This window comes from Mesoplodon mirus, assembly GCF_964341445.2.
Source record: "Mesoplodon mirus genome assembly, chromosome: 8".
Classification (NCBI taxonomy): Eukaryota; Metazoa; Chordata; class Mammalia; order Artiodactyla; family Ziphiidae; genus Mesoplodon; species Mesoplodon mirus.
This window is the reverse complement of record NC_138984.1, coordinates 51141753-51156924: the sequence shown is the minus strand read 5'-3', so window position 1 is coordinate 51156924 and position 15172 is coordinate 51141753. Positions and strand designations below refer to the sequence as shown.

Genomic DNA, 15172 nt, shown 5'->3' with positions numbered 1-15172 from the left:
ATACTTTAAGGGGTGCAGTGCTTAGCATGTTTAACTTTTTCATTGGATTGATTTGTATGCCATTAAATATTTCCTACTGAAGTTGATTGGCTTGATGAAACCTATAAACTTTGCGTTTTTAAATTTTCTATTTTAAAAATTAGAATTTTAGCTAGTTGGAAATTTATCTTGAATTTTAAAAACAATTCTTTGCCATTTTAAAAAACATTTTGAGAGTTAATTAGTTTAATTTTTTCTAAGGTATGTTGCATACATAAAAAGTTTCTCTTGTGGACGTCTCTGGCATGAGGGAATGTTAAATCCCTCTTAAATTGATACGTAAATTTGATGGTGTCGCAAATGAAGAACCTCAGGTTGGAAGTAGCTTTGGTTATCAAAAGGAAACATTGTCTAGTCCCCATTTCAAAACTTCTTATTTCAAAAAAGTTTAAAGGAAAAGTTCATTATATTCATTGAAGAATGCTAGAAGTATTATGACTATCATTCAGTATGTTATTGTCGCCTGCTTAATTAGCCAGGAGTTCTGAACTTGCCTAGCTGCAGACACAGCTCCTGAGATAGCAAATAAAACACTTTAGTAGGGCAGTTTGACTTCCCTTGAAATTTGGGGATCATTCTAGAACTGGTCTAATTTTTCCCTTTAGTTTTTTTTTTTTTTAAACCAGTATTTTAAAGTCCTTATCTCTTTTAGCTTTTGTGTTGTTTGTTCAGTTTACTCATTTAAGGAGCAGATGTACTTTGCCTTGCCAAAGGAATACAATTTTGTTATTCTTAAAAGCATAAGGATGTTCTAAGCAAGCCTATATTTTAATTTTTAAATATACAATTTATTGCTGCAAATCCACTTTAGTGTTTGGCACTTTTAAATTAGCCGTTAACTGAAGAATTGACTATGATACTAAAGAAACCATAACTTTACAATTGTGTGTGTTTTTTTTAATAGGTTATTTCTGACAGACAAACACCAAAAAAAGATGAAAGTCTTGTATCCAAAGCAATGGAATACATGTTTGGCTGGTAATACAGTAAGAGCTAAGAACTCAGCTACAAAGGAGGAGGTTTTGCCACAATAAGCAGACTTAGCAGGGTGTTGCTGGGTTTCCTTCGGTTAGTTATATAACCACTCTTGGCAGTATCGTGTAGCTGTCTCACACTTCCTTTAGAAGCCTTTTTCTTGAAGGATACAGCATATTTGTAGCTCGCACTTTAAACGATGCTTGAGATACATTTTGAAGAAACAAAAAATCCCTGTATATAAGATTTTGTGCTTTCTGTGATAGTGCATGCTTAAGTGCAAAAAACTCATTGATTATTGTAAATTATGTACTTGAGTTTGTAGTGAGGTTTTGTAGTCTTCATGAGTTGGTGAGGTGAATTTCATGAAGGGTAACTGTACAGCTGATTATAACAAGACACAAAGATTATAATTAATTTGAATTATGGTCTTTTAATTTAGATGGTATTTAATATTTTAATGATCCTTGTTTATATGTCCTGTCATGGATTGTCATCTTTCAGTCTTGTAAAACCAACACAGTCTTTTAAAAAACCTACTGAAGTTTCTTGATAATAAACTTGTCAGTTATATGTATTGAGCAGTTTTTGAAAGGGTGATTTATTAATTAGTACAAGAAGTTTGAAGTCTTCGCAGAAATAGAGAAAATATGTCATGAACCTCCATCCACCTGTAATCCAGCTTTAATAACCATATAACCATCACTATTTTCTTAATTTCTAATATCCAGTCCTTTTAAAAATTTCCCAATTGTTTCCAAAATTCGTTGAATTTTATGTTTGGTTTGTTTGAGTCTCTGTCGAGACTAGGTCTGCACGGTGTGTTTGGTTTTGTCTTTGGAGTGTCTTGAAGTTTAAGCTAGAGTTCCCCTGCTCTTCCCACTGTTCAGGACCCCATGATTTGTTGAAGGAACCATGTGAGTTGCCTACAGAGTGTACCACAGACTGAATTTGATCTAAACAAGCATAGCTTTCTTGTTTAACTAGTTCTGTCATTTGTCCCATATCCTAGAAGTGATATCTAGAGAAGGTTAATTAGATTCTGTAATCTCATTTTTTTGAGCAAGAATACTTGATAGTAGTATGGTGTACTTTATGTTAAACCGTGAGGCATTTAGTTCTGGTTGTCCCACTTTTAATGGTCCTCAGGTTGTTCATTGGGCATGTGGGCAAAAGCCAAACACCATCATTGGAAAGTTCCCCATAAACTTTTTACATAATGTATTTAAAAGCATGCATTAATGATACTTGCCTGAATCAGTTATTTCATTAAGATTTTCAAAATGAGGATTTTCCAAACCTGTCATTCCTGTTGCATTTATTAGTTGGAATTCTTTCATATACAAGAAACTTGTTCCATCCATCCATTAGGGCTATTTGGTTATCATGGAATACATTCATACCAGGATAGCAGGATAAATATTTAATTCGTTTCCTTTATCAGTTTTCAGAGTTATTTTTGGTGCCCTGGCAACCTCCACTGCTGTCCTGAGTTAAAATTTTTTTTCCTTTGGTATCACTATGTGCTTACTGGCCTTTTTTTTTTTTTTCTTTTTTTAATTCACTGTTTCAGTCACTTGCAGTCATCACTCTTTTATTCAAATTATCCTCTTTGGCCAGTGAGAACCTCATCAAGCTGGCACTTGTATGAAAAGGAGGTTTTAATTGACATGGTATTTCACCATAATGTATCTAGGTAATCTGCATCTTTCTTTATTTTTAATACATATCTATAAAGAATAACTAAAGTAACACATTGTATAGAAGGTTTTGATATCCTTTTTAAATCACAGCAAACTACCATTGAAGACTTGTTTAGTTCTCTGAGATAAAGTGAAACTAAGGAATGTACTTGCATGGATGAAAATCCATTTATCATTACATTTATAGAGTACTTTTCATCTGAAACTTTTAAAGTCTTTTCCACCTTAAAATAGGAGTATATTTTATATCCTGTTTCCTTACATACAGAACTCAATTATTCAAAGTAGATCTGGATACTTTTCCTATTAAACTGTTGGATTTGTATTTGAGTTATACACATTTTTGTAAAAGGGCTGTGGGTTTTATTTTTGAGAGGGCATTTTATTTCCATAAACCTCTGTGGAGCATGAAGTTTGCTTTCTGGCTAAAAATTTTTGTTCGCTATGTTTGGGTTCGTTATTTTTACCCAATATTGTATCTTACCTGTCTTGTATCCACCACATCCTTTATTTAAAAAGAGCCAGGAAATACATAAATATATCAAACTAACACTTTGTATACCTCAGACTTGTACAATGTTATATGTCAGTTGTATCTCAACTTAAAAAATACAATAAAACCAACAAAAATACAAAACAAAAGTAAAAGCCAGGAAAATCTGAGGAAACAAACTGCCACATTTTCCAATACTATACAAAAACAGTAGAATCTGTGAAGCTGGAAAAGTTACCTTGAAATAAGCCTCATTTTAAAGTTCAGAAAAGCTGATTTCACACAAAAATAAGTAACTAACATAAAACTGTAGTCATGGGACTTCCCTGTGGTGGTGCAGTGGTTAGGAATCTGCCTGTCAGTGCGGGGGACACGGGTTTGAGCCTTTGTCTGGGAGGATCCCACGTACCGCAGAGCAACTAAGCCCACGTGCCACAACTACTGAGCCTGTGCTCTACAGCCTGTGAGCCACAACTACTGAGACCACATGCCACAATTACTGAAGCCCACGTGCCTAGAGCCTGTGCTCCGCAACAAGAGAAGCCACCGCAATGAGAAGCCCGTGCACCGCAACCAAGAGTAGCCCCCGCTCGCCACAACTAGAGAAAGCCTGCGTGCAGCAACAAAGACCCAATGCAGCCAAAACTAAAAAAAAAAAAAGTATAGTCATGCAAAGTTGTTAAAAAAAAATAAAGAGGATAATGAACAAAATTTCCCATAGACATTGAAAGCACACCAGAAAGGCGTGCATATAAAATAGATAAAAATTATGACCTATTATTTAAAAATAGGTTCTGAGATGTTTTGGAAATGCTGCAAAATATGAAAGGATACTAAAAATCAGAATTTGAAGAACTTGGGAAAATACTAGAAATAAAGGAAAAAAATTTAGAAATGAAGACTAAACGAGAATACACACAAAAGTAGATGAACAACAGATAATGCCTTATGGAAATACAGTGTAAAAAAGGATGATCGCTTTAGAAATCAGAAAAGGTATAGAAAGGATTTATAGAAAAATGACATTTTAGAGATTAAAAAAATATAGATAGTGAACAAAACTGTATGAAGAATACTTTGCTGAAAAAGAATATTTGGAGCTATATACTGGAAGAACATCTTGTCTACCTAAGAATATTTTCCCAGATATAAACTGGGTTTGGCTATCTAGACGAAAGCAGTGACTTAGAAAAGCAAGACTTAAATACAGTACTGTGCCGGGAGAAAATGATACATTTAAGATATTTGCGGGAAAAAAATGTGAGCAGATTTTATATCTAAGGAAACTGATCTTTTAAAAAATTGAGGTAGCAGTGGTTTATAATCTACGTTTTATGTGTACAACATTGTAACTTGACTTCTGTATGCTCACCACCAAAAGTCTAGTTTCCATGTAGTTGACCGTATTTGCACATTTCCCCTTCCCCCACTCCCCTTTCCCCTGTGGTAACCACCAGTCTGTTCTCTGCATCTACATGTATGTTTTGTTTGTTTGTTTGTTTTTTGTTTTTTTGCGGTACGTGGGCCTCTCACTGTCGTGGCCTCTCCTGTTGCAGAGCACAGGCTCTGGATGCGCAGGCTCAGTGGCCATGGCTCACGGGCCCAGCCGCTCCACAGCATGTGGGATCTTTCCAGACCGGGGCACGAACCTGTGTCCCCTGCATCAGCAGGTGGACTCTCAACCACTGCGCCACCAGGGAAGCCCTACATGTATGTTTTTGATGGAACTGATTTTTAAGTAAAAGTCATTGCTCAGACATATCAATATGCAAGAATTCAGGAAATGTTTCCTTTGAACACTTCCTGAGAAGTGGACTAGAGAATGTGCTCAGACAAGCTAAATAACTAGGAAGATGTTGACATAAAGTCTGTGGTGAGCATTAATTTTGACATCACATCACTAGACCAAAGTGCTGACCAGGTTTATTGCTTGAAGCTCGGCCCATTGGGTGGATTTTCCCCTCATCACTGTCATTCAAGTCCACTCTGAATCTAATATGGCAGCAGTCAGGTTTTGGCTTACAGCAGCATATCAAGCCGATCTGTCTGAATCAAGCCTGGATTTTTTTCTCCTTTCAGCTGATGGTAGTGAACTCAAGTCATAGATTGTGAGTTGAGGGAGAAGTGTTAGGTGTCTTGGAGGTGAGTGACATGGGCTTCTGGGTCACCTTGTCATGAAACTGGGAGCCTGTGGACCTCATTGTGCCCCAACCTGAATGTGCCATAGGTTACAGTTACACTGGCCCAGTCTCAGGGCTTTGTGGATCTGACGGTACTGAGCTTATGAGGGACAGCTGTGGTCATGTATTTCATACGCTCTGATGTAATTGATGATTAGGTGTTAAGTCACTTGTCCCAGTGCCCTGTCTCACTCTGGGCTCCACTAGAATCTTCTAAGTAATCTGAGAAATGGGTTGAAGCACTTTCTCATTGGTATTGGGTTGTCTCCAAAATCCAGAAGCCTACCAAAAAGAGATTTACCAGGTGCTGTGTCTCTTTTTTAACGGTAGGAGGAGCAAGGTGCAATAATCTATCCTTTAGGAAGAGGTGTCAGCGTGCCCCAGACCACTGGACTCATAACTTCACCAATGTGATAAACCTGAATTTTTGTGGTTTACCTTCTACCCTCTGGCATACATGTACCTTACCAGAATGTCCAGAGTATTTGCCACTTATTTCTTGCAGGTTCAATGAACATGATGCCATCAATGTAGTGGATCAGCACAATGTTCAAATGATCAAGAGTTCTCTGACTGTATATTGTGACTGGCCTACTGTGAGACAGACATGGGCTAAGGTTCTGTCTCCTGGCTTCCTTATGACTCCACTTTTAACAGGAACCATGAGAACATTTTGATTCATCATGTCAACTAAGACCCTGAATTTAACAGCCCTTGGAAATATCACTGTATTCCTCTTCTTCAGTGCACTCTGAAAACTGAGGAAGACTTGCTGTGGCATTGAAAATTACTTCCTCAGTTGGAGGTGGGAGAAACGAAAATACTTTCTGTATCTTTTTGAGTTTTCCTTCTTTTCACTCTCTTTTTCCTTTAAGTCTTTATTTCTTGTATTTATTCAGTCTTGTGTGCCTTCTGGTTTAGTCTTCATTTTGAAGTGATTTTTCCTTTGGTTTTTGATTCTTTTCTGAATTCTGTACATCATTTTTCGGTTTCTAATTCTGATTTATGTTGTTATTTCATGCTTGTATCATTTTATTGATGTCTTTTAGCTCAGTTTGAAGCAGAAGTTAATGGGTTTGATCTTTTTAGGCTTATGTCTTTCTGGCGTGCTTTCATTGTCTATAGGGATGTCATTCTCTTTTTTTCTCATAATAACTTTGTATGGGATTTGACCTCACTACTTTGGTCTTGCTCATTTTTATATGAAATGAGTTTTCCTGAAATTTAAGAAAGGGTAAGGTTCTAGGAAGCCTTGCTAACTTCACAGTGGTTCCTTTTGTGTGTATGTGTGCAGAGTTGTTGGATGTTTTTGTAGATGAAGAACTATGGTTTTGTTATCAACTATACTTTTTGGCAATTAGAGTGAAGAAATGTAGAAATGTTTTTAGGAGATGAAGTTCTGCAAAGAAACCGTTGTTGGCTAAAAAGATAGTAATTTCTAGCTTGAAAGTTTGTGGTTAAATTCCGTCATTCCCTTCTGAAATGTTTTGCCTTTTCTCCATAATGTCTTAATCAGGTTGTATAAAGTGTTGTAAATCTAAAGAGCACTTTTCCTTTCCTTCCTTCCTCTTGCTGCCTGATCCTAACTCTTTTAAAGTTCTTATCATTCGTCAAATGTTTATTTTGTCTTATTCATTATGCTAGTTGCTAGAGATTGAGCAGAAATAAAGCATGGGACTTTGATCTTTTTTCTGGGACTCAAGATGATTAATTTACTTAGTGTTCCCCTTATTCCTCTGCCAGTTTTTACTCTTGTTTACCCAGTTACCTTAGTCTCACTGCCTTTCTTGATTCTCCAGCCCCTATCTTCTCCCACACTATGAAGAAAGAATAATAGGAAAATAGAAAGATACTAGAAAAAAAAACTAAAAACTTCCATTGCGTTTTGATTTTTAAAACAAAGTTTAATTTTGATACACAGCTTTATTCATCTTCTAACATGCAAGTAAAGGAAAGTTTATGGCCATAAACAAATCTTGAGCTAGATGACACTGTGTTCTGATTGTATTTTTTTCAGCTTTGTGTTTTCCAGCTCATCTGTTTCTCAGATTTCCAGTGTAACTTGAATGGCAAATGCTCTGTGTATTTCTTCCTTTCTGTTCATAATACTGGATACTCTTATGATAGTAGGGAGAAAGGTGAGTCTCTGTTTCTCCAACTTCCTGTGAATTGGTTGGCAATAGCTCTGTGATTTAGGGCATGAAGACACTCCTGTGAATTACAAAGTTAGCCTTAAATATGAATACTCTTTTAAACCACAAGTACTTTCCAATACATTTTTTATCCCTATAATAAGTAGGAATAGACTAAAAGTAAAATACACTAGTATATGTTGTGCAGACATTGTAGGTTCAGAGAGGCTTGAAAAGGGCTGAGAATTCTATTTGATGTAGAAAGCTGATTGAAGTTAAAGTTCTTAATGAGCTTGTAAGACTTTGGGATGTTAATGAAGCAAAAGTGTAGGTATTGTGACTCAGATCCAGTTTTGGAAATTCACCTCACATTAGTAAATAAGTTGAATCAAAGTTATTTTAACTTAAAAAATGTGACTAGGTCATTAAAAGGAAATGACTCAAGGTGAAAATAGTCCCTCTGACATAATTTTAAATAGCTTTCCAAAGTGGATGTCTATCTGATACTCATTTTCTTGACTCAGTGTCCTTCCATTAATTTCAGTAAGCATTCTGATATCCTGTGCAGTTCACATTACTGTACTACTAATTGGTTGATTAAAAGATAGTGGTTAGGGGCCTCCCTGATGGCTCAATGGTTAAGAATCCGCCTGCCAATGCAGGGGACGCGTGTTCTAGCCCTGGTCCGGGAAGATCCCACATGCCACGGTGCGACTAAGCCCGTGCGCCACAACTACTGAGCCTGTGCTCTAGAGCCCATGAGCCACAACTGCTGAGCCCATGAGCCACAACTACTGAAGCCTGCACAGCTAGAGCCTCTGCTCTGCAACGGGAGAAGCCACCGCAATGAAGAGTAGCCCCTGCTCGCTGCAACTAGAGAAAGCCCACACGCAGCAATGAAGACCCAATACAGCCAAAACTAAAACTAAAAAAAAAAATTTATATATTAGAAAAGTAGTGGTTAAAGTTACTGGAATCTTAGAATTTTCTTAAGATTAAAAGCATAGATTTTGGACTGAGACTATTTTTAAGTCCTGTCTGTCTGATAACTGTATAACCTTGGACAAGTTACTTAACCTTTTTGTGCCTCAGCCTCATCATCTATAAAATGGTGATGATGATAGTATATTCTTTATAGGATTGTTAGGATTAAAGGAATGAATATATATAAATCACTAAGAATAGTGTCTGGCATGCACTAAGCATCCATTAAACATTATGTAGTTAATATGTTTGTTAATTACCCTTATTTAAAAAATGAGTATGCCATGGATTAAAGATGGGTGCAAACTTTTGACATTCCTCCCCATTGAGCCACAGGATCTATTTCTCCATGTGTATGTGTGTGTGTGTGTGTGTGTGTGTTTAACCAATATAGTACAGGGGAAGTGATGCTATGCCAGTTCCAGAACTAGCCTGTAAGAGGACCAGCAACTTCCACCTTGGTCTCTTGAAGTCCTGATCTGCCAGGTAAGCAGACCCATCACCCTGTGGGAGAAATATGGAAAGAGCCTGAGACTACATGGAATGGGAAAAGGACTTAGCTAAACTAAGCCTTCTAGTTGACCAAGGCACCAAGTATGTGAGTGAGGCTCTCACAGACCCTTCCACAGAGCCCAGCTGCCAGCTCAGTATCACTGGGAGTCCATTCATAACACGTGGAACAGAATTACCCAGCCAAAACTTGTGTGAATTCCTGATTCACAAGATTGTGAGATATAAAAATAAATGATGGTTGTTTCAAGCTACTGAGTTTTAGGGAGGTAGGTTATGGAGCAGTTGGAACAGAAGGTAAGAACACAGAACACATGTCTTGCCTAAAATCCCATAGAAATATACTGATAGCAACTGGACAGAAACCCAGATTCTTTAGAGTGCAGTGTTGTGGAATTATAGTGTATTTTCTTTAAAACTTAGGTTATTTGATTTTTAAATCATTTAAGATGCACTGGAGTTGAGAAGTGTTTTAAATGAATCTCCTGGGTTCTAATTGCCGCTCTAGAAATATCTACTGTGTAATAGAATATTTGAAAAGAAAATATTAAAAACAACATAAAGCAAATGAGTTATTTTTGATCATATAAAGTTTCTTAAAAATTAATATACAAAGGATCATCTCAACATAAATCACTACACATGTTCATTGTGAATATTTAAACATCATTAAAGTTTGATGAATTCCTCATATAAATAGTTATTTTGTTTGTGCCAGCACTTACATAGGGAAATTCTTGGGACAAAAAGGCTTCTCTGGCCCAGGACACATATGCATGCTTTAGCTCCAAGTCTCTGCAATCTGTGAGAAACCTTAGGGCAGTGTGTACTGGAGTAGAGATACTGACACTGGGAAGGGACTTAGAACTTTTTTCTGAGGTGGGTCAGTGAAACAGGTGTCTTTGGAGCTTGTGGAGAACTTTTTTCTGAGGTGGGTCAGTGAAACAGGTGTCTTTGGAGCCTGTGGGTTGTATCTTAAATTATCAGGTTATTTCTTGATTAAACAGTAGACATATTTTATAAATTTAAGCCATCTGTCTCTTCCTGGCTGTTTCTTATAAGTTGCTATAAGTCTTGCAGAGGTAGTTTTTGAAGCGTAATTTCAAAGTGGAATTTAAGTAGTTAGTTTTTTATTGTTGAAGACATCGTTTGTGTTCCTAATACTTCAGAAACATATTTAACTTAAACTACCTCCATCTTGTGGTGACTGTCAGAAGTGTCCAAAATGAAAAGGTTTTAGAGTAAACTTTAAAAACAGAACCTGGAAAATCTGAGATAAAAAGCCATTGCTGTATTTAAGCTTTTGGAAATAAAGACGACTTCTTTTTTACATCTTTGTTTCTTCTTGCCTTTTTTTGAGGTTTTGATGTTAGTCTTACTATACATCTTTGCTTTTATCACAAAGGATCAAAAATATTTTTTAGAGGGAATGGACAGGTATAAATGTCATTTTTTTTCAAAGTTTTCTTTTGAACCAGAATAAAAGGAATATTGATGAATTAAAATATGGAAACACTGAGTAATGTCATTGATTTAAAAAGGAGAAATTAGTAAGGATCAAGGAGATAATTCAGTATTTCAGGCACTCTATGGCAGTTTACATGACCTACAAAAAACATAGAACGTATATGTGTAACCTCATCCATCAGTCAACATTTGGAAAACTTTGTTCAACAACCAATTCAAGTAATATTTATTGAGCTCCTAATGTGTACTACAGCCTTGGGATACATCAGAGGAATAAAGACACTCTTGTGGACCTAATATTCCAGCAGAAAGATACAGCAAGAAATAATCATAGTAAATAAGTTGTAGTGTAAGTTAAAGGGTAAGAAATGCTATGGGGAAAAAATCAAATACTGGAGTATCAAGGCACTGATGGTAGCCCTCATTAAGAAGATGAGTTCTGAGCAAAGACTTGATGGGGATGAAATTTTTAGAGTGGAATCTGGGGAAGAACCTCTGGCAGAGGAAACAACAAGGACAAAGGCAGGAATTTGCCTGGTGTGTTCAGGGAGCAGCATGGAGGAAGCCAGGGCTGCGTGAGCAAGGGAAGTGTAGAAGGAAAGAGGTCAGAAGTAGTAGAGGCTCAGATCACACAGGATCTTCTAGACCTTTTAGGACTTACCCTTTTCCTCTTTATGGTAGACACAGTAATGGTCCCCAAAGACGTCAGTGTCCTAATCCCTAGAGCCTGTGACTGTGTTACATTACATGGCAAGGGGAACTATGCAGATGTGTTAAGGGTATGGACCTTGACACAGGTAAACATGAAAAGATGCTCAACATCACTAATCACCAGGGAAATGCAAATCAAACCACAGATAGCACCTCACACCTGTTACAATGGTTATTATCAAAAAGACAATAAATTACAAGTGTTGGCGAGGATGTGGAGAAAACAAAATCCGTGTGCATCATTGGTGGGAATGGAAATGGGTGCAGCCACTATGGAAAACATTATGGAGGTCCCCCCAAAATTAAAAATGGAACTACAATATGATCCAGCAATTCCACTTACAGGTATTTATCTGAAGAAAACAAAAACACTAACGAGATATGTGCACTCCTATATTTATTGCAGCATTATTTACAATATCCATGATGTGGAAACAATCTAAGTGTCCATTGACAGATGAGTGGGTAAAGAAATTGTGGGGGATATATATATATATATATATATATATATATATATATATATATATATATAAAATGGAATATTATTCAGCCATAAAAAGAATGAAATCTTGCCATTTGTGGCAACATGGATGGAACTTGAGGGCATTATGCTAAGTGAAATAAGCCAGATGGGGAAAACAAATACTGTATGATCTCACTTATATGTGGAATGTAAAAACAAAAGAAAACAACAAAAAAACAAAACCTAGCTCATAGATTCAGAGAACAGATTGGTGGTTGCCAGAGGTTGGACGTGGGAGGGCAAAATGGGTGAAGAGAGTCAAAAGGTACAAACTTCCAGTTATAAAATAAATAAGTCGTGGGGATGTAATGTACAGCATTTACAGTTAATACTACAGTTAATTATACTGTATTGCATATCTGAAAGTTGCTGAAAGAGTAGATCTTAAAAGTTACCACAAGAAAAATAATTTCGTTTACCTGTGTGTGGTGATGGATGTTACCTAGGTTTATTAGTGTGAATCTTTCACAATAAATACATTATGTCATACACCTGAAACTAATATAATGTTCTTTGTCAATCATACCTCAATTAAAAAAAAGAAACCAACCAAACAAAAGGGTGTGGCCCTTGAGATGGGAAGCGTATCACTGATGGTTCAGGTGGGCCCAATCTAATCAATTAGCCTTTAAGCTAAGAGGATCCCCTCCTTCTCCGAAGTCCGAGATAGAGCCTCTGGAATCTGAGAGGAGCCCTCAGCTGACAGAAAGGAATGGAGACGTCAGTCCTACAACTACTGACTTCTGGCAACAACCAGAATGAGCAAGGAAACAGATTCTCTCCTAGAACCTTCCAAAAGGAGCACCTCCCTTGATTTTTGGCCTTGTAAGGCTCTGAGAATCATCTGAGCTCACTGGACTTCTGACCTATTGGAGCTGTAAGGTAATAAATTTCCGCTGTTTTAAGCCACTAAATTTGTGATAATTTGATTTGGCAGTAATAGAAAACTAATACACCCTGAGTGAAACAGCAATTGGATACTTTTTAGTAGGGGAGTATCATAATAGAACATGTCCTTTTTACTAATTATGTAAATTTCTGTGTTCTCTTGACAGCACAAGTGGTTTTTACAATTAATCTCTCTCTAAGGGTAATCACCTTTCGACTTTGGTAGTTGAAAGTTGAGTAATATATACCCTTGATTTCAGACACTATTTTGACGGTTTGAAAAGCCTTTTACATTTTCTGAATTTCATCATTAATATATATTTCTTTTCCAGGAAATCCAGATTAACATGATCTGGAACAATTAAATGAATTTAAAGTTACTTCATTCATTTAGGGAAAAATGATACCTATTATCTATAGCAAAGCCAAGCTTGAATTGTCTCTGAAGCCAATCTTAATCCTCTCCTTCCCTTTTTTTCCCTGTTTTTTACATTTTTTTTCTTCCCATAAACTAAGTTTTTGATAAAACCAAAGTTACTAAAGATTAAGAGAAGAATAAAAAGCTATTAAGATTGTCCTTAAGCTCCTGTCTCAATGTTTCTTAAAATTTGGGTACATTTTCCACAGCATTCCATTTTGGCTGTCTCAGGCAGAAGCAGCATATGAGTTTTGTGAGTCAGTCCTAAGTAAATAACTGTTTGTTTTCTACATTTGTATAGAATAATAGCTCAGTAAAACCTAACTTCATTTGAGGCATCACATTTCAGGTTGGGACCACAGAGCTTCTCCATAAGCTATGGATAAGAAGTTGTAGGTTTTTTTTTTTTTTTTTTTTTTTTGTTTGTTTAAGAAGTTGTAGTACTAAGAGAATATGACAAAGGAAAACCTCTAGGCCAACGTGCAGGAAGACCCAAAATGGGACTTAGCAGAAACTAATAGAATGTTCTTCAGAAGTGGTTTCCTCAAAATCATCTGTATTCAATATAGTATACACCTTGATGGAAGCTAATCCTCTATTGTGCTTTTGTGTTTCAAAATAAATTGACCAACTCAGTGCACTAGAAGGGCACTAGCTTTAAAAAAATATTTTAAAGTGATAGAACTATAATGCATAAGCATTCTTAGGGAGAAACTCCCATCTCTCTGGAGAGGAACGAATTTAATCCTTTTTTTTTTTTTTTTGTGGTAAAGTGCTGGGCACAATAGATGTGCTGCTTCCACGGCTTTCTTTTTTTAAAAAAAATTATTTATTTTTGGCTGCTTTGGGCCTTTGTTGCTGCACGCAGGCTTTCTCTAGCTGCCGTGAACGGGGGCCACTCTTCTTTGCAGTGTGCGGGGTTCTTATTGTGGTGGAGCATGGGCTCTAGATGTACGGGCTTCAGTAGTTGTAGCATGTGGGCTCGGTAGTTGTGACTCATAGGCTCTAGAGCGCAGGCTCAGTAGTTGTGGTGCATGAGCTTAGTTGCTCCGCGGCATGTGGGGTCTTCCCAGACCAGAGCTCGAACCTGTGTCCCCTGCATTGGCAGGCGGATTCTTAACCACTGTGCCACCAGGGAAGCCCTCCACAGCTTTCTAAACTAAAAAAGGTGAAGTTGCTTTACCTAGGATTTGCTTATGCATTGTAAATTGCACCAAACATTAAGGCACTTTGTTCTCTAAGGGTCAAAACCTGGTCACACCGAATCTTTAGCATGATACAGTTTCTTATAGCAGCAAGTTCCTATTCCTACTGAAACCCTAACTCCAATGTAACACTGTCAGATTTAAGTTAAATCTACAAATTAAGACTTTAGTAGTTTGCCCTTCTAATTCAGTCCTAGGGACACCATGATCAATTACCTATGCCAAAGATATATATTTATGCCAAATTATTCTGATTAATGCTTTGACTTTACAACCCTTTATGGCAACCACATCAACCTGTTTTTTGGCAATTCAGTGTTGCGACTCGGTCCCTGTCACTCTGCCACTACCCCTACTAAATTCAAGGAGCATGGTTCAGTGGCAGCAGTTTCCTCTGTCTTTCCTGGCTTTCAAAGAACAGCCACCACAGAGCTTTGAGGATGGTGGGATTCCCCTCATGAATGTATATTGCACAGTCTTAATGAAAGGAGTGTCCTCTGGACCCTTCCAGGGGATATATATTTAGGGGGTAGATGAGCAAGTCTCATGATAAATTCACTCTAACATTCCAATCTACCTAAGCCTTTGGAGATCTTCCTCTTCAGATTCTCCAAAGTGTTGTCTGGGGACCCCTGGGGGTTGCTGAGAGCCTTGCTTAGTATCCGTGAACTCAAAACTTTTTCGTAATAATTAGACATTATTTGCCTTTTCCATTCTTACATGAGTATGCAGTGGAGTTTTTCAGAGGCTACATGATATGTGGCGGTAATATCTCTATGAAGGCTAATGGAATGTGTGATTGTGTATGCTTGTGTTTTAAATTTGGGGACAGGGGTGTTCTCAATAATTTCTAAGAGTGTAAAGGGGTCCTGGGACTAAGTGTGAGAACCAATGCACTATAATATTTCAAGGAAGTTCTCATTTCACCTTTATTTAGTGTGAGC

General features: G+C 37.1%; 1 protein-coding gene and 1 long non-coding RNA gene across 3 annotated transcripts in view; both read left to right on the top strand.

Annotated features, from left to right (window-relative positions):
* The window catches only part of NUP35 (nucleoporin 35), a 36420-nt gene extending 34829 nt beyond the window's left edge, over positions 1-1591 (top strand). For both annotated transcript variants that reach the window (XM_082631097.1, XM_082631098.1), the window contains exon 9: positions 944-1591. In XM_082631097.1, coding sequence (XP_082487223.1) covers positions 944-1021 — 78 coding nt within the window. In that variant the 3' untranslated portion in view covers positions 1022-1591. The remainder of the gene's footprint in view (positions 1-943) is intronic.
* Positions 1592-7656: 6065 nt separating this feature from the next.
* LOC309809050 lies at positions 7657-10346 on the top strand. The gene is made up of 2 exons (XR_014294800.1): positions 7657-9912; positions 9965-10346. It is a non-coding gene; the product is annotated as an uncharacterized lncRNA (long non-coding RNA).
* The last annotated feature ends 4826 nt before the right edge of the window (positions 10347-15172 follow it).